This window comes from Colius striatus, chromosome 1, assembly GCF_028858725.1.
Source record: "Colius striatus isolate bColStr4 chromosome 1, bColStr4.1.hap1, whole genome shotgun sequence".
Taxonomy (NCBI): domain Eukaryota; kingdom Metazoa; phylum Chordata; class Aves; order Coliiformes; family Coliidae; genus Colius; species Colius striatus.
In genome coordinates, this window is record NC_084759.1 from 151,503,767 (window position 1) to 151,521,578 (window position 17,812).

Here is a 17,812-nt window from a genome sequence, read left to right on the forward strand (position 1 = left end):
ATTATAGCGAAAGGAAGCTACTATCTTCAGCGAGATCTTAACCAGCTTGAGAACTGGACAGAGAGGAACCTCATAAGGTTCAACAAAGGCAAGTGCAGAGTCCTGCCCCTGGGGAGGAACAATCCCATGCACCAGTACAGGCTGGGGGTGACCTAATGGAGAGCAACTCTGTGGAGAGACCTGGGAGTCCCGATTTATAACAAACTAACTATGAGCCAGCAATGTACCCTCATGGCCAAGAAGGCCAATAGTATTCTGGGGTGCAATTAAGAAGAGTGCAGCCAGCAGGTTGAGGGAGGTTCTCCTCTCCTTCTGCTCCGCCCTGGTGAGGCCTCATGTGGAGTCCTGTGTCCAGTTCTGGGCTGGAGAATTTCTAGGGAAAGTTCAGTGGAGGGCTACCAAGATGATCAAGGGGCAGGAACATCTTTCTTATGAGGAAAGGCTGTGAGACCTGGGGCTGTTTAGCCTGGAGAAAAGAAGACTGAGAGGGGAACCTCATCCACACTTACAAGTACCTAAAGGGTGGATGTCAAGAGGATGGAATGGCACTTTTATCTTAACGTCCAGTGGCAGGACCAAGGGTAATGGAAAGTTGGAACACAAAAGTTCCACTTAAACACACAGGAAAACTTCTTTGCTGCTCAGGTGAGGGAGCCCTGGCACAGGCTGCTCAGGGAGGGTGTGGAGTCTCCTGCTCTGGAGGTTTCCAAACCCACCTGAATATGTTCCTGTGTGACCTGATGGAGATGAACCTACTTAGCAGGGGGTTGCACTGAATGAACTCTCGAGGTCCCTTCCAACCCCTGCCATTCTGTGATTCTATGACCTTATTTTGGGCTCTGGAGCCTTGCCAAAACTGTTCTGAAGCTGTTTTTCTGCTCAGCCCCACACTTTAAAACCAAATAGTCTTCTGTCGTCAGGCTCCCTCCGTCCCTCAGCCAGTGTCAAAGGGGTCTGTCTCCCAGGCATCTTCTGCCCAACAGATAAACAGGTACCGCCACTTTTAACCCTTTGCTTGCAATTATCATTCAACCCGAAGTCCAAATCATGCTTGTATAAAACAGCAAGTAAGGACAGGGATGGGGGTCTGTAACTGACAAGTCTCCGAGAGGATGCCGGCAGCCCAACGCGACGCGCTCCCTTCACGGCTCCCTCATCGACGCGCTCGGCAATCTCGCACGCCGCCTTCTCCCCCGCCCCGCGGATGCCACGTTGGAGGCGCTCGACGCTCGTCTGGCTGCCCCTGGGCCCGACGTCGGGCGGGTGTCCCTTGTCTCCCTCTCCAAGATGGCGGCCGCGGGCGGCGGCGCGGCGGGAAGCGGCAGTGCCGAGTGAGACGCCCGCGGCGTTTCCCCACCCTACCGCTCGGCACCGGCCGGCCCGGCCGGCGTTGTGGCTGCGGGGCGGCCCCGCCTCCGGGGCACGCTCGGGCCTCCTGCGGGGGCGGAGTCGCGGGCTGGAGTGAGGCCGGAGCCCGCGCGGGTGAGAGGGCGCGCGTGCAGGCGCGGGCCGGCCGAGCTCCCTTCAAACGGAGGCGGCGGGAGGGGTGCGAGCGGTGGCGGGGTCCGGGCGCTGAGGGTGCGGGCGCGCATGCGCCGCGGGGTGCCCGGGCCCCGTGTCTGCAGGCGGCCCGCAGCTGAGGTTCGCCTCCGCCGCCGCGCTTCGGCGGGAAACGGCGCGAGGGAGCCCGGCCGTAGCCGCTGCCGCCCCTCCACTTCTACCCACAGCGGTCCGTCGCCGGTGGGGTGTGCAGCCTCCCTTGGGCAGCCGAAGTGGAGAGCCCGGCGGGCTGCTAAAGAGCAACGCTTAGTCTTAGTCCTGCAAGCGTGCGCGATAACGAGCGGGAGACGTGACGGGAGAGCTGCTTCTCTGAACCCGTGTGGTTACTGCTCAAACTGAAGAATTAGAAGCAAGGGAACCTAACTAGGACTTGTAGGGTAAAACTAGTTAAGGATGTGTTTGTATTTCCAGGATCAGAGGTTTAGATCATAACCCTCTTTGGGCGTTATTTACCACGCATTATACCTGCCAAGCAGCCAAGATTTTAAAAGGGAGTAGATGGTATGCATGAAGCGATAAACAGATCTTAGCTTTTCCAAGTCACTCATTCATGAATAACGTGTCTTCAGCTTTGTTTTTGCTGAGCAGTACCTAGGTTAGGCCCTTATACTCTTGAACACAATGCTTTTAGCATCATATGTGTTCCCACTGAAGTCTCTATTACAGCTGAACATCATGAAGTGTTGACAAGATATGATTCAAGACTTTGAGCCCACAGCTGGCATGGTGCACTTTTTTATTGCAAAGTGCAGTGCTCTAGTGCATATACATCAATTCTGCCTGCAAATTGCTGTGCTTGCTACCAACGTGTAGTGGTCAGAATACCGACTTAAAACATTTTGTGGCAAATGGTTTCCCAAAAGCTGTAGAAATAACACGTCTTCCTATTAATTTAAACAAGAGCATTTCCTGTGTACTTGCAAGCTTCATTTAGTTGGGACTTTGTTGTTTAAGTAACCGCTGTAGGGTGAACATATTGTATGTTCTCAGTCTCAGACAATTATTTATGAAACTGAGGTATGTGCAGGGATGTACAAGCACAAGTCCCTGTTCTCAAGGTGCTCAAATGTAACTCCAGTGTGGCAAGATTACCATGATAGCTAGAGTGAAAAAGCTTCATGCTCTTTGTGGCTGAATGCTTACACACATGTGTGCATATACCCGCAAAATCACTTAGGTGCAAGTGGTTTAATTGCTTATGAGCAGAAAGTCGATCTTTTCATGCTAAGCTGGTTGCTGACGGAAGAACAAAAGCTGTTTACTCTTGAGAGAATCAGAATGCAGCTATTCCATAAGGGCATCTGTCCTGCTATATGCCAACTGAATGACTGAACAGAATGACTCAGAGAAGGCCTGAAAGCTGGGGAGGGTAAAAGGGATTTTGGTTCTGTAGAAGGCCTGGGCAAAAGAGTGCTTTCTTCCCTTCCCCATCCCGGGCTGGCATTCAGAATGGCTGCAGTGGTAGTGTTTGGAAACACGTCAGAAGGATGCACACCTTCACTGTAAAACATGCAACTTTTAAGTTAAAAACATTTCAATGATTCTTTTGTAGTACAATGGTTTCTGCTTGGATACTTCTTTTCCTTCATTTCATCTGAGATTCAAGGGTTTGAAAACTCTCTTTAAACATCCCACTCTTGGCTACAGTGGCTCCTGAACAAAAAAAAAAATGGCTTTGACACAAGTTTGGGTGCAGTTTTGTGTGTCATGAAAACCAAACTCAGCTGTCTTCTCACCCTCTTTCTGTTTTTGTAAATAAATACGTCAGAGGTTTGGGAGTGATGAGGAGAAGGTGCTATTTTATATCTTTAAAATAATAGAGGAGCAGCCTCCAATTTAATTTTTTAAAAACATTCTGTCAAGCCCAAAGAGAGGGCATGAACTGACGAGAAGGTAGATTGCTTTCCTTTCCCACTGTCTTCCAGAGAATCTTCACTTGGTTCAGAGGAAGTTTCCCATTTTACATCATGGTTATTCTTTAAGGGAGAATTGTTTTCATTCTCTGTTTCTCAGACCTTTTCCTGTAGATGGGAACGGGGGAGAGAGCCCAGACGTGGCAACACATTCTCAGGCTCCTGAAGGACCACCATGGCTTATGATGACTCCAAGAAGAAAGAAGGTATGACTGCTTCATAATCTCAGAGGGAGATGCCAAAACCAAAAGGGTACCCTCTGCAGCCCTTGCCAGGTCATACAGTCAGAGTGGGAAAGGAAGCTAGTATGCTGTGGAGCCCTTAAATTTGTCCTGGCCGAATTGCTGGAGGATCCCAAGCCCTTGACTTCCAGGTGTGAAGTACTGGGATTAGAACTTGAAGGAAATGGGTGTTATTTCCTAATGCAAACACCTCCTTGGTTGGGAACTCTGCCACTGCAGCCTTTCTTCTCCCTGCCAGGTCAATGGAACGGGAGACCAGGAATAAGGATATGCTTATTCATGGTAATGCTTCTAGATCCAGTTGTCCTTAGGGAAGAAATATATACAAGGGTTAGGAATGAAATCTTGATGATGTTACAGCATTAGAGCACTGAGCCCCATCCCTGTGGTCAGAGTACAGATTGGTACTTGTAGGCCCCTGTGCTTGCTGGGTTTTGCGCAGCACTGTCCTAACATCTGCAGTTACCTTATTTTGTGCATAGTCCACATGTCTGTCATTCCTTAATGGGATATTTCATTTGTTCCTTTTTCCCATTTCATCTGAATCTTAAAAGAGTTCCTGGAGAGTGACCGAAGTGTTGATGACACGGGGCTGGCAGCGGGCAGGATACAGCGAGAGAAAAAGCGCTTTTACAAGGATCTGCTGCAAGAGGAAGATGAGATAGCAACTCAGGTCAGGAAGCCCTCAGAGAAAAGGTTCAACGTGCAAGGATATGTGTAAAGATAGTGGTGGAATGGGATGGCTGGGTTTCTTGTTCTTTTTTTTTTTTTATAGAAGTGCGTGTAGAAGACAGCAAGAGCAGCTAATCCTGTATTCTGTAACTTTCCTGGGAAGAAGAAGGGAATCAATCCCAGTTACAACTGATTCTGATTTTTCTGGCCGCAGAAAATAGGATAGTACAGTGCTGTCCTAGTCTTGATGTAGAGCCTTGAAAGTCATAAGATATCATGGCATAGAGTAACTTCTTACACACACACAGAAATTTGAATGTATAGTTGTATAGATAGCTAGCAAAAGATGAATATAATGTTGACTGATGCGCTTTTGCCTTCCTGATTCTACAGACAGCCTGAAATGATAGATCTCAAGAGGTATGAACTCACCCTGTTCACCTCTTAGAGGACTTAACTGTGAAATCACATAGGGACAGCTTAAGTTTCTTCAAAACTTTCCTCTTTGAGCTGAAAATTTCTGCAGCTAGCTCAAAGATGACTGTCTTCTGATCATTTACAGTTTTTTTTTAACCTTGAAAAGAAGTTCTAGTTTAAAATGAAAGTCTTCATTTGCCATGCAGATGGAATTCTTCATTTCAGACTGTAAATTGGTCAACAGACAAATAATAATTGGGTGACATAACATGAAAGGCAATTTTTTGTCCCATCCTTTTAAGTGTCACCTCTCTGTAACTCCTTTCACTTCTTTTATCTTTTTCAGCATATTAAACATGAACTGCTCACCTTCATTTTCAAGGCTTGTCAGCCCATGCATGCTTAGTTATTTCTTATATTAGGAAGTAGATGTCTGTATTTTATCAACTCATCAGCTAATCTCCAAGTGATGGCTATCATTGCCTATTTTTTAATGCTTTCAAATGTGCTTTTTCAAGTTTTCTTATGAATTGCCTGTCTCACTTGCAGGGAGCTCCCTGTAGAGATCTGTCTTTCAGTTTCCTTAGAGTTCGGTTTTGCTGCAATGCCTACACTAAGTTTGATGCCAGTTAGGTGATCAATGTGCTAAAAGCAGTCTTAATACCTTTTTTTGTATTCTCCAGCCTGTCCATCTTTTACAACCTATGCTGTGGGCTCTTGGGGACAGGATATGTTTTAGCACCTGGAATAATGATGCTGATTTGTGGCTAGGGTTCCTTGATGTTACAGTAATACAAATAATTCTTGATGTCTCCTTCAAAGTATTACCTCAGACAATAGTCATGTGACTCTCCTATTATTTCCTTCTCGTTTGTCAATAACCTTTGTCTTCTTATTCTAGAACAGTGACCTTTTTCCAGGAACAGAACCTCACAAGAAGAAGAGAAAGCACTCCTCTGATGAGTTCTGCTACAGAGGTAAGATAGTAATCAAGCAGGAGAAAGGGCTAACAGTTCATGACTTTTAGGAAAGGATGCTGTTAAACCAATGTCATCAAGCTTTGTGGTTAGCACTTTATGGGAGGAGAGTACCTCAGTCTGTCTTAGGACAAGTAATCAGAAACCTGACACTGATCTGCACAAGGCAGCAGAAGGTTGGGGAATGATATATTCAGAACCTAGCTTAACAAGCTGCCATTGTTGGGGCTAAAAAAATCTTCAACCTCCTTTTCACTGACCGGTTGTAGTTTTCTAACCCACGCTTTCCCTTTTGGTATTCGTGCTTCTTTTTTCCCCTATTGCATTACAAACTGTATTTTTACTTGCAGATATTAGTACTGTCTGTGAATTTGTAGTAATAGAATGCATGAGGATGAAAAATGCTTTTGGGTTCAGTTTAAATACAGAAACATTATTCTCACAATTAATAAACTGGCCAGAAAATGACAATTCTGTTCATAAAAACTTAACAGGTTTAGGATTTCTTTTTGGCCCAATGAAAAGAGAAAGCCAAGCTGAAATTTTGTCAAAATCTGTTTTCAGAATGAAAAAAAATTGTAATTTCAACTAATTGGTCTCATCTTGGCTGAAAATGGCATAAAAACTTTGCACTTGAGATGTTATTTCAGGATCAATAAGATACATTTCCATCAAAATATGTTATTTCACAATAGAGTACAGAGTTTGACAAAACTTCAAGAACTTCCCTACACTGTCTTCCTGCCTTAAATTATATGACCAGCTTGGGAGTTACGGCTCCTGAATCATGTCAGTAAGGTCATACTGAGCTGGCTACAAACTTCAGAGGTGTTTAATCCAGGAGGTAAATCTGTTAGCTCTAATAATAGTCTTGTGGGATCTCCTTCTTCACTCCTTTGGGCTAGCGTAATGCTGTTTTTAAGAGACTCAGATTGATGTACATTTCTCTTGATCTTTTTTCAGGTGTTTCGCCTTTGGATCTACCATCAAAGAAGAAGAAGAAAGCAGTTTCCAGCCCATCGTCTGCTGACACAACCATGGATTTACTGAAGACTATCAACTCACCTTTGGCCACAAGTTCAAAGTCTTCAAAGAAGACTTCTGAAAAATCATCTCATTCTTCCTCTGGCCATTCTGAAAGCAAAAAGGAGCACCACAAGAAGAAGCTGAGTGGGAGCAGTGGGGAGCACTCAGTGGATGATGGCAGCTTCCACAAATCCAAAAAAATGAAACCTCTCTATGTGAACACAGAGACACTTACTCTTCGTGAACCTGATGGCTTAAAGATGAAGCTCATCCTTTCACCAAAAGAGAAAAGTAGTGCAGCAGATGATGATTCTTTCTCCTATTCTTCAGCACCAGCAGCTGCAAAGAAATCTTCGAAGAAATCAACTCGAGATGAGCAAGGCTCATTATTGCTCGGCCACGAACTGCAGAGCTACCTGAAGTCATCCCGGAAGAAGCACAAACCACCTCCGGACTCACATCCACCTTCTGAGAGTTTTGGTGCTGATACCTCCCTTTTTTCAGAGGGCCATGGGAGTGAGTATGAGATTTCAGGTGTGGAGGCACAACCAGAATCTGGTTCCTCTTCTGGTGGGGAGTTGGAAGCAGGAGAGCTAGTGATAGATGACTCCTACCGGGAAATCAAGAAGAAGAAGAAGTCAAAAAAAAGTAAGAAAAAGAAAGACAAGGAGAAGCACAGGGAGAAGAAGCACTCTAAATCTAGAAAGAGTTCTGGGCACGCTCCGGTGGCAGTAGCAGAAGTAACAGTGTCACCACCACCTCCTCCCAGTACCCCCTATGCTCTTTCTCCACCTCCTCCCACTGTGTTTCACTCAGAGGGTCAAGGTGAGAAGAGGAGAAAAAAGGAAGACAAGGAGAAGGACAAAGCTGAGAAATGGGAAAAGGAAAAAGAAAAAGAAAGAGAAAAAGAAAAGGAACGAGAAAAGGAAAAAGAAAGAGAAAAAGAAAAGGAACGAGAAAAGGAAAAGGAAAGAGAGAAGGAAAAGGAAAAAGAACGAGAAAAGGAAAAGGAAAGAGAGAAGGAAAAAGAAAGAGAAAGAGAAAGAGAAAAGGAAAGAGAAAGAGAAAAAGTAAGGAAAAATTGGAGAGAAAATAAAAATTTGGTGATGGGTAGTGGTGAATTAGGCATTCCTGTACAAAGGCATGCTAAATTGAAACAGAAGGATAACTAATACCAGGATCAATGGTTGCACTGAAACATGTTTGGAAAAATGGGTCAAACAGTGAGATTTCTGTTTGAGGCAAGAAATAATATATATCATTCTGGTTTTGTGGCACAGTCAGTCTTTAGCCAACAGAGGTTTTATGAAAAGGTTATACTTAATCTGCTTTGTACCGGTTGTGTACCAAGCACAACTGCAGTGTTTTCTAAGGTAACCAGTCCTAGCTAGTCCATCACAGTTAAAAGGAGTTAAGCTCTGACCTAAAAAATTAAGATACTTACCCATTTGCTCCTGTATTCAAATGAAATTTTAATTCTTACAGACTACCATGTTCCTAGTCTTGTTCTGTACTCATGAATTCAGTTTTCCATGATTAGTGTATAAAAATATGCATAAGAGAAATGGTAGCTAGCATTTGAATGAGTTTACAGGTGATATAACTTAGCTGTGTAAGTATATAAATGGGGAAAAGCAGTTTTTGTATGTTCAGATAGACAAGAGTTGCTATGTATCCAGAAGTGGGCAGACATAGCCCAAATTCATTCAGCCGTTATGCTGTTCTGTTTGATAGGTTTGATGATAGCTCAGCAACTGCATTTGCGTCTGCTGTCAGTGTATTTACACTGTCTATTTTCTTAACAGTTTGAAGTGTTTTGTAAGGGTGCAAAGAATGGAACAAAACATGGTGATGAGGACTGGATCTATAATAAGTACTGTGAACAGTATGACAGATCCTTTTTTTATTATTTTAAGTTTTAAAACTGAGATATATTAACAGAGTTGTATGTTCAGCCTGGATTTAGAATAGCAGATTGTTGTAATTTAAGGATTAAATGCATTGATAGAGTTGTTGCAAGATAAGCCTTTTACTGAAACTGGTTCTAGCTGGTTCCTCTGCTTTCATAAATGCAAGTTCAGCCAGAACATGTAAAACACTGCTTTTTTGAAGTTCCTGATCTAAGCACCACATATTGATTTAAGTCTTCAATAAATGACAAGTTATTGTTAAACTAAAATAGATCTCATCACAAGTAAAAATATTTTGTTTCTTCTTCTGACCAGCCAAAGAAGAAGAACATGTCTGCCTATCAAGTGTTCTGTAAGGAATATCGAACAACGATTGTGTCTGAGCACCCTGGAATAGGTGAGAGAGTAATCTAGCCTTCCTCTCCTCTCCTCTCCTCTCCTCTCCTCTCCTCTCCTCTCCTCTCCTCTCCCTCCCCTTCCCTCCCCTTCCCTCCCCTTCATTATAGACCACACAGATTAATTATCAGAACATATTGTCTCTGTTTCCTACCAACCTCTTAATTTTGGCAGAATGCAAAGAATCTGCCAGTTGTCTTTGACTAAGAGGTGGCTAAGGGGATAGGAGTGGATTTCATTATTTGATTTCATCACATTTTAACCAAGCTGTGAATCTGGATTAAAAAATTGCTTGTTGTCTCTTTCTTTACTCAAAGAGTTACCTTCGTTGTATCACTTTCCTGTATACACATGTGTGACTGTGTTTCTGGTATCAGCTTTTTTCATTTTAAACAGTAAGGGGAATGCATCCTGGCAATCATTTTCAGGTCAGTGTTGAGACTTCCAGTGGTGGAATGGGTTGTTTCCTGAAGGTGTACGCATGGGCCGATAAATTTAGAATGTTCTCTCTGTGACTGTATGATTTCATTTGTTTCAAATGTTTTTCTTCTTTCCTTCTGCAAGATTTTGGAGAGCTAAGTAAAAAACTGGCAGAAGTGTGGAAGCAGCTACCTGAGAAGGATAAACTGGTGAGTGTAAGATGTTTTTGTGAAACGATTTCTGTAAACTGGGTGCTTAGGTCTGGCAGCATTGCCACCATACCTTGAAAAATGCTACCTGTGTTCCCAAAGTACATAAAGACGGAACATGTGGAAACCTTGCCCTTGTCATGATAAACATGCATTTTCTTCCCATGATGTTACTTCACTAGTTAGCTATGTAACATCACTCAGCCTCCAGGTCCTGGCATCAAGTAACCAAATTACCTAATTCTCTCTTTTCATACAATGGTAACTGCAGATCTGGAAACAGAAAGCTCAGTATCTGCAACACAAGCAGAATAAAGCAGAGGCCACCACTGTGAAGAGAAAGGCATCATCTTCAGATGGTGCACCGAAAATAAAAGGTAATTGTCAGGCTTCATTTGCTTTGATCCTTTTTTTTCTTGGACAGAGAAGATAGTGTTACCTGTGGAATAATGAAAAAAGGTTCTTTCCTGCTTCACACCTCTTAACTGCTTTCCTACAAGGCTTGACATTTACATCATCATACTCCTCAAAAAGAATTTTTCTGTGAGAGAATGATGTCAACATTTTTCAAAAAGATTCCCATGTCTAATTCTTAGAATGGTATTGATTTTAGAAGTTTAGGGATTAAAATGTAAATAAGAGGCAGCAGAGAAGTTCTATGGGGATTAGTTTGCTGCTAGAGGAAAAAGGATTGTTCTTTTCTCGGCATTGCTGTTCATGAGATCTTCCAAGTTACCTTCAGCTATGTAGATGCTTTGCACATCTAGAAGGAAAGTTTTTACTCCAAAGACCACAGGGCAAGCTCCACAGAACCATTTAAGCATCCCATGCCTTTGAGGTTTGAAGTTTACTAAGTAAATAGGCTTGGAAGTAAAATAATGAAAGAAGACAATATGTGTCCTGGTTTGAGCCAGGATAGAGTTAATTCCCATGAGGAACCAGGAAAGGGCACAGCCTGAACAGCTGACCCAGGCTGGCCAGCAGGTATTCGATACGATCCTAACCCCTAACTGTCATGCCCAGGGTATAGGTGGGGGCTGGCCGGAAGGAGCTCTCTTCCGGGGGGCACGGACTCTGGGTCACAGGTCCAGAGCGGTCGCTCACGTCAGGTCCCCGGTGGTGAGCAACTGTATCACTCACCAGTTTTCTTTGTAATATCCCCTTGTCTTTCTTATAGTTGTTACTCTTCAGTTTTCCCCAGTAAACTGTTCTTATTTCAACTTATGCTGGCTCTTTTACTTTTTTTTCTCCCTCTCCTATCCCCTCCGCATTCCGTCGAGAGGGGGAGGGGGAGGAGTCTTCCCCTTTGCTCCGGCTGGGCAAAACCACGACAATATGGAACTTTCATTTGGGTGTTTTCAGCTTCCCCAACAGGAGCAGTTTCCCCTCACAAGAAGTCCCCCACCAGCACTGTGGTGGTGCCTTCCTCACCAGCCAAAGTCCCTGAGACAGAGCCTATTGATGTAGCTGCACACTTACAGTTGCTGGGCGAATCTCTGAGCCTCATTGGACACAGGCTGCAGGAAACAGAGGTAAGTCCATAACCAGCCATGTCAGAGTGAAGTCATTAATCTACACACAAGACTGGGGGAATTATGATGTTTTTTTATTTCACTCACAAGTTTAACCAATGCTTTTCTGTTAGGAAGGAAAATTAGAGATGATGTGTTGTGTTTCTTTGATGCATTGCTGTTTGGTTTTAGTGACATAAAAAGCCTTGATTCTTAGTAAAGAGTAGGCATCCAAGATAGACAGGTCCTTTGCAGCTCTGGGTCTTTGAAGGCAGTTCTTAATTTAGCAAACTCTTCAGTCTTTTTTTGCTATATGTTTACCTTGGATTTGGTACTTCCTTGCTGTCTTTGCCAGCCTCTGGTCCAGTTTCTATTACTATCTCAAGCTTTCTTAGAAAAGCATCACCTTTTCCCAAGATGTTTTGTACATATCCTGTCGTTTTCTGGCAGTATCATATTGCCAGTGTCTTGGATAAGGGCAACTATTGTTTCAACTTACCTGGTAACATAGAAGATGTTGTATTACTATTAGATTATGGGGATTCTATGCATGCATGCATACAAACACACTTCAAAAACTCAGCCTAGCTTGTAAAGAGAACACACATTTCTCTCAGATAGTACTGATTTTTATGACTAGCATGATCATCTCATCCCACTGTGCTTGCTTGTTTTATCGGCAGTGAAGCAAACATTCTTGCTTTTTGTTTCTGGTACAACTAATTAAGGTCATTCTTCAGAGGAACAACCAGAGTAAAATCTCCCCTTTTACAGAAAGGCAGACAAATTCCCTTTCCTGAAGGTATATCAATGACTAAAGCATTTCTTACAGAATTATCATTTTGTTAGACTTCAATAATAAAACAGCTATTGTCTTTTCAATAGTAAAACTGTTGTCATTAGGGCTCATGTAGTTAATAAAACAGATGGTACCAAATGGCAAAGAAATTACATTACAAAAGTTATGCAATTAAGTGGTTTATGCAACTCACAACTTTCTGGCCTCTTCTGTTGTTCCCTACTGCTTTTTATCTACACTACTATGTTGCCTACTGAATTTTTAAGTTCTTTGAGCCAGCAGTCTTTCTGTGAAGCGCATGGCAGAGTTTTATTACAGTGTAATTAATGAAAGTGGACTAGAACACCTCAGGAGTAAAGATACGGTATCTGCATGAGAATCAATACAGGTTTGAAAGATCCTTAAATTCTACTACTCATCCCTCTGCATTTTTGTTTTCTGCACTTGCAGGGAATGGTGGCTGTTTCAGGAAGTTTGTCAGTACTTCTGGATTCAATCCTATGTGCTTTAGGCCCTTTAACATGTCTGACCACACAACTACCTGAGTTGAATGGCTGCCCTAAGCACATTTTGGTGAGTTCCTTGTGGTTACTTCCATTCTAGCATTGTTAATTTCAGTAGAGTCCAGCTAGAATCAGTCTCGTGATGTGATTATAATTCCAGCATGTTGTGATTTAACCCCAGCCAGCAACAAAGCCACACGCAGACAGTCACCGCCTGCCTCACCCTGACAGTGGGATGGAGAATCTAGAGGGGGGAAAAAGAGTAAAACTCTTGTGTTGAGATAAGCAGAGTTTAATAACTAAAATGAAATAAAATGTAATTGTAATGAAAGATAACAAAGTGAGAGAGAAATAAAACTCAATGAAAACAAAGCCACCAAAACAAATGATGCCAAAAGCGATTGCTCGCCACCTGCTGACCAATGCCTGAGCAGCAATCCACCAACTCTCCCCAGATTATATAGTGAGCGTGACGATCTATGGTATGGAATAGCTCTTTGGCCCGTTTGGGTCAACTGTCCTGGCCACGCTCCCTCCCAGCTTCTTGTGCCTCCCCAGCTTCCTCCCTAGCAGAGCAGGGTGAGAAGCAAAAAAAGCCTTGATGCTGTGCAAGCCTTGCTCAGCAATAGCTAAAACATTCCTCTTATCAACACTGTTTCCCACACAAACCCCAAACCTAACCCTGTACCTACTAAGAGGAAAATTAACTCTATCCTGGATAAAACCAGAACATAGTGCAAGAGAACATTGTCTTGGACATACAGTTTTTAGAGAAATATTTCTTGAAATTCTTTCAGATTTTACTGTTGTATTATATTGTGCAACTCTTTTTCTCCTAGCAGCAACTGTCCTAGTATTTGTAATATTGGCTCCAGTGTGTGTAGGTCCTGTTTTAGTGAATGAATCAATCCTTCTGAATCAAGTAAAAGGGCCTGTAAACACACTTTTGGAAGTCCTGATTTTCCATAAAAATAAAAAGCACCTCCTAGCTGCTCTTCAGCACATAATCCTTTAGTAGCATAACAAATCATCCTTTCTTCCTTTAGTAGCATAACAAATAACTGTGGTCTGAGGATGAAGAAGTAGGGCCTTTTACATGTGGCTGTAACCTTCAGGGAAATAAAAATAGTCTCTGTTTTAAGGAGCTGCCTCACTTATGAGTTCTTTTCTACTTTACACTTAATATTGAGCCCTGATTTAGCAACAGCTTGGGGCATTCACATAGCATAATGTGGACATAGATTAAGATGGCAGCAGAGTAAAAGGAATCGGGATTCGTACTTCCAACAGGAGACGAATAAAGCAATGAAGGCGAGAAGCAGAAAATGAAAGAAAATGTGTAGTCTGCAAAAGTTAAGAGATTAAAACCAAATCTGGCAGAGAGAATAACAAAACTGAGTTCTGAATTGGCATGTTACAACAGGGCAGCCCAAACATTGATTCATTCCCAGAATGGACTATTAACAACAGCATAGTTGACAGCTTATGGGGTGAGCTCCCACAAATGGGCTATCTGTACAGAAGCTGAGTCAGCAGGGTGTTTCCATCCTAAGCCACAGAAAAACATCCTATGCTTTTTTTCCTTCTTGCTTGCCAAGTGTATTCAGAGGAATGACACCACATGACTAATGGCGTGTATGTTGGAAACTTGATCAACTCATTGTTACAAGGAGCAGCAAAGCTTTAGGCGGATTAAGGCACTGAGTCTTTCCTTCTGAAAACTGGTATTCAGACTTGATAAATCAATTATTCTGATTTTTACTGTCAGATACATAATGACAGTGGTTCTTGAAGACATGGATACAATTGTCAGTGGTCATATTGCATGTAGAATACAATTTATCTTTTTCAGTCAGTAGGTGGCATTGTTAAACTCTAGAACCACAAGTGATGCCACCCAGCTCCTCTGCCTTCACCAACTAAAAGGTGATATTCCTAAGGCCACCTTCAGGCACCCAGCCACAGGCACCAGCTTACTGTAATACTGTATTTGAAGAGCATACAGATAATATATCTATGGGGTCTTGCTTTCTGATGTGCACACAATGTTCAAGTCCTTCATCACTACTCTTTCCTGTGGTTGATGTGATATACTTGATGTGGCTTGTTGAAATTCAGAGACAGACTGTGGGGTTTGTAAGGAGGTTACTTGAGGGAAGCCTCAAGCATTTTCATAGTTTCCAGGTGCTTGCAGATAGTGAGGCTGCCTTTATGTTTAGCTAACTTACATTTCAAAAAATGTGAAAACAAGCCTAGCAAGACTAGGCAGATTTTGTTGTCTCATCACTTATAAGACAAGCGAACATGCTTGGTACCCTCATCTGTGTCATTTTTTTTTCAAGGATTTTGAGTCATAAGCTGACACTAAAAGAAGATTTCATTTTTTTTCACAGTCAAACACACTAGATAACATTGCCTACATCATGCCTGGACTTTGATGGGAAAGGATCCTGGGATGAATTCAACCTCTGCATAACTGACTTGTGTACATATGCACTACACCAGCAGTCCCAAAGGGCTTCGTGTGTAGGGTTTTAAAGTTTTTTATCTGTATAGTATATACATAGGATTGTACTATTGGATTGTACTAATAGGATTCTCTATTTTGTGAGAAGTTGTGAAGTTAAGCTGAGAAAACCCTTTTGTGTTAGTGGGTGAAATGTCCTCCAATCTGAAAGTACTTTGTTTGAAGAAGCCAGAAGGCTTTTTGAGATACTTGCCTTAAATTCAGATCCTTAAGTGGGGGAAGCAGCCAGAGAATGGATTTCTTGATATAAAGAATCAAATGCCACCATGAGAGTGGTTATTGAAACAGATAGTCCCGAGAGGTTATTTATTCTCCATCTTTGATGATGTTCAAAAACTGAATGAGCAGTGTGCTCTAGTTGGACTTCGTTTAAGCAGGAGGATGGACCAGATGACCTCCTGATGTCCCTTCCAACCTAAAGTATTCTGATATTCTATGGGCAGGTAGAGATGATAACGTCTTTTGGACCAAGGAATAGAACTGAACTCTTCGCCAGCCCTATTTCTAACTGTTTTTCAGTTTAAAATCTGCTGCTTGAGGGGAAAGCTGGAAAGATACAGAGAGAGATCTTTGCCTCTTGGTCACTTCTTCCAACTCTCCCCTCTTCAGTCAGTAATAACTGAAAGTTTTCAGCATCAGCTGGCTGGTCTGATAGCTGGCATTTGAAGTAAAGTGGAAGATGACAACAAATTTAATGAGTTTTTGTGGACTTTCACCCAAATCATCATTATCACAATGTGTCGACCAACTGCATTGGCTTGAGAGAATGAACCTCCTGCTGATTTTTCCAGGGCATGGTCAGCCTGCTTTGATGGAGAGGAGCATGGAAGCAGATAGGAAAAACTTCGGATTGCTTCCACCCATCCTGCACCTGTTTTGTGAACAGATAACTTTGATTTCTGAGATGGCTCATCCCTTTCACCAGCAGTACTGGAAGAGCCATGGTGCTGCAGTGAGGCAGTGACTGATGACCAGTTTGAAGCAGTTAAGGCTGAGTGAGGCATGTGTGGTTTGATTGGACCGATTCACCTTGCTTCCAGCCACGTACTTGGTGTTTGGTTTTCTGCTTCTCTGGAAGGGAAGCCGCAGGAGAGCACTTGATTCCTGTATAGGCTTTTTTGTGTGTGTCTGTACGTACGTGTATGTGGTGGTCATATCATGTATTTAACTTTTACCAATATCTGTAACAGATTTTAATTTATCCTGTATATTTCTCTGCGTGTGTGTGTATATATATATATTTACATAATTTAAAAGCAAAAATCCCTCCCTCCACCAACAGTGTATGGGAAAATAAGAATCAAGTCCACCTCACCCCACATCCCATAGGAACTGGCTGTACATGGAGTAGTGTTGTATGCAGAAGCACCAGGAAGATTTTTCAGTGTTTGTAGAAACACTGAAAACAGTGTGCAGGTAGGTAGAGCAACTGAAATAGAATTTTACTGTAGCCTTTGCAGCCTTATAAAAGTTTTAACATGACAGAAGAGCACTTTTTTACTTCCAGTCTGAAGTCTGGCTTCACTTTTTCAGGGCAGTTGAAAGTGATCTGTCCTTCATGGTGGCTGAGCCCCAGATTACAAATCCTCAGGTGTGTGAGAGGGGTTTTGTCCCCATTCCTCCTCACCACGTATTCCTGAGCAGTGCCTGTACAAGGTTGTCTATCTCTTACTGAGCTCTTTTCAGTGCGGTGTTAGGTTTTCTCCATCAGTGGAGGAGGCAGAAAAGTTCTCAGACCACTGTACAAGTTCTCAACCCAAGCTTTTGACCAGAGCATACCTGTTTTAACTGGTGACTAGTCCCAGTGAGCCTGGAACTGGGAAAGGCCAAGGAAGGGAGGCAGTCTGATCCTGCTTCAGATCCTGGCCTGTAGTAAAGCACTTGCTGTTGCGAGTGGCATGAAATAACTGTCTCTTTCCATCTCCGATCGAGAGCACTGTGTTGAAGAGGAAGATCCACTCTCTAAGGGACAGAAGGGAATCAGCTTTAGCTTTTCATCTGTACAATGGAAAACTCTTGAAGAGTGAAAAACACACACAGTGTATTGTATTTTTATTAAAAGTTTGTACACTTTGTATAATCTGTATCTTGTGGTATTTGGTGATAGAGGGGAAAACTGTGGCAAGACTTAGCAGTTTTTATATTGTTATTTCCTTGCAGTCTGCTGCAGATTAGGTAACAAATACACAAAGAAACTTTTTTGTACTGTACTTGTAATATATTTTTTTTAACATTTGGAGTATTGTCGTTCATTTCTCGCATGCACTGGGTTTTCTGCAGCTGTCCTTCTTACTAGTATTTAGTGCTCCTCAGCAAAACCATGTCCAAGGCTGAACTCGTTCAGCTCCCTCAGTTTGCAGGCAGGCAGTACTCTTTCTAGCAGCAGTACAGGTCACCTGAATGTCACTCAAGGGCAGCTGTCTGTCTGGGGGCCCTTCTGAAGGCAGACCTGCCATCGAGCACTACAGGAGCCATCGGAGCATTGTTGCCTCCTGCCGCCTCACCCCAATTCTGTTCTGTGGCATTGAGGTGAGCACATGATGTGGGGCTTGCAGTGACGGTGTTACAGGAGACGTCTCAGGTGTGGTAGCATTTTCTTAAGTGGAACTTTTTGAAGCTGAAACACAAAAAGTTCCACTTAAACATAAGAAAAAACTATTTCACTGTGAGGCTAACAGAGCAGTGGAACAGGCTGCCCAGAGGAGTCTCCTTCCTTGGAGGTCTTCAAGA

At 42.9% G+C, this 17,812-nt stretch overlaps 1 protein-coding gene across 2 annotated transcripts; it reads left to right on the forward strand.

The window, feature by feature from the left end:
- Window positions 1–1,290: 1,290 nt before the first annotated feature.
- On the forward strand, window positions 1,291–17,162 carry HMGXB4 (HMG-box containing 4). 2 transcript variants are annotated; one of them, XM_062011881.1, is made up of 11 exons: window positions 1,392–1,482; window positions 3,574–3,679; window positions 4,270–4,388; window positions 5,706–5,781; window positions 6,745–7,877; window positions 9,033–9,114; window positions 9,678–9,742; window positions 10,014–10,119; window positions 11,105–11,274; window positions 12,503–12,625; window positions 14,949–17,162. In XM_062011881.1, the coding sequence occupies exons 2-11, from the start codon at window positions 3,649–3,651 to the stop codon at window positions 14,991–14,993; spliced, it is 1,950 nt and encodes a 649-aa protein (XP_061867865.1). In that variant the 5' UTR covers window positions 1,392–1,482; window positions 3,574–3,648; the 3' UTR covers window positions 14,994–17,162. The 2 variants fall into 2 exon arrangements, with proteins under 2 accessions (XP_061867875.1, XP_061867865.1); XM_062011891.1 differs by lacking the exon at window positions 3,574–3,679 and having other exon boundaries at window positions 1,291–1,482.
- The last annotated feature ends 650 nt before the right edge of the window (window positions 17,163–17,812 follow it).

What these genes read in the sequence shown, in the direction of transcription:
- HMGXB4 (XM_062011881.1), top strand. Translation starts at nt 3,649, where the DNA reads ATGGCTTATGATGACTCCAAGAAGAAAGAAG. An exon ending in AAGATGAGATAGCAACTCAG is followed by an intron (nt 4,389 to 5,705) that starts GTCAGGAAGCCC and finishes TTCTTATTCTAG; the next exon opens with AACAGTGACCTTTTTCCAGG. An exon ending in GTCTGAGCACCCTGGAATAG is followed by an intron (nt 9,115 to 9,677) that starts GTGAGAGAGTAA and finishes TCCTTCTGCAAG; the next exon opens with ATTTTGGAGAGCTAAGTAAA.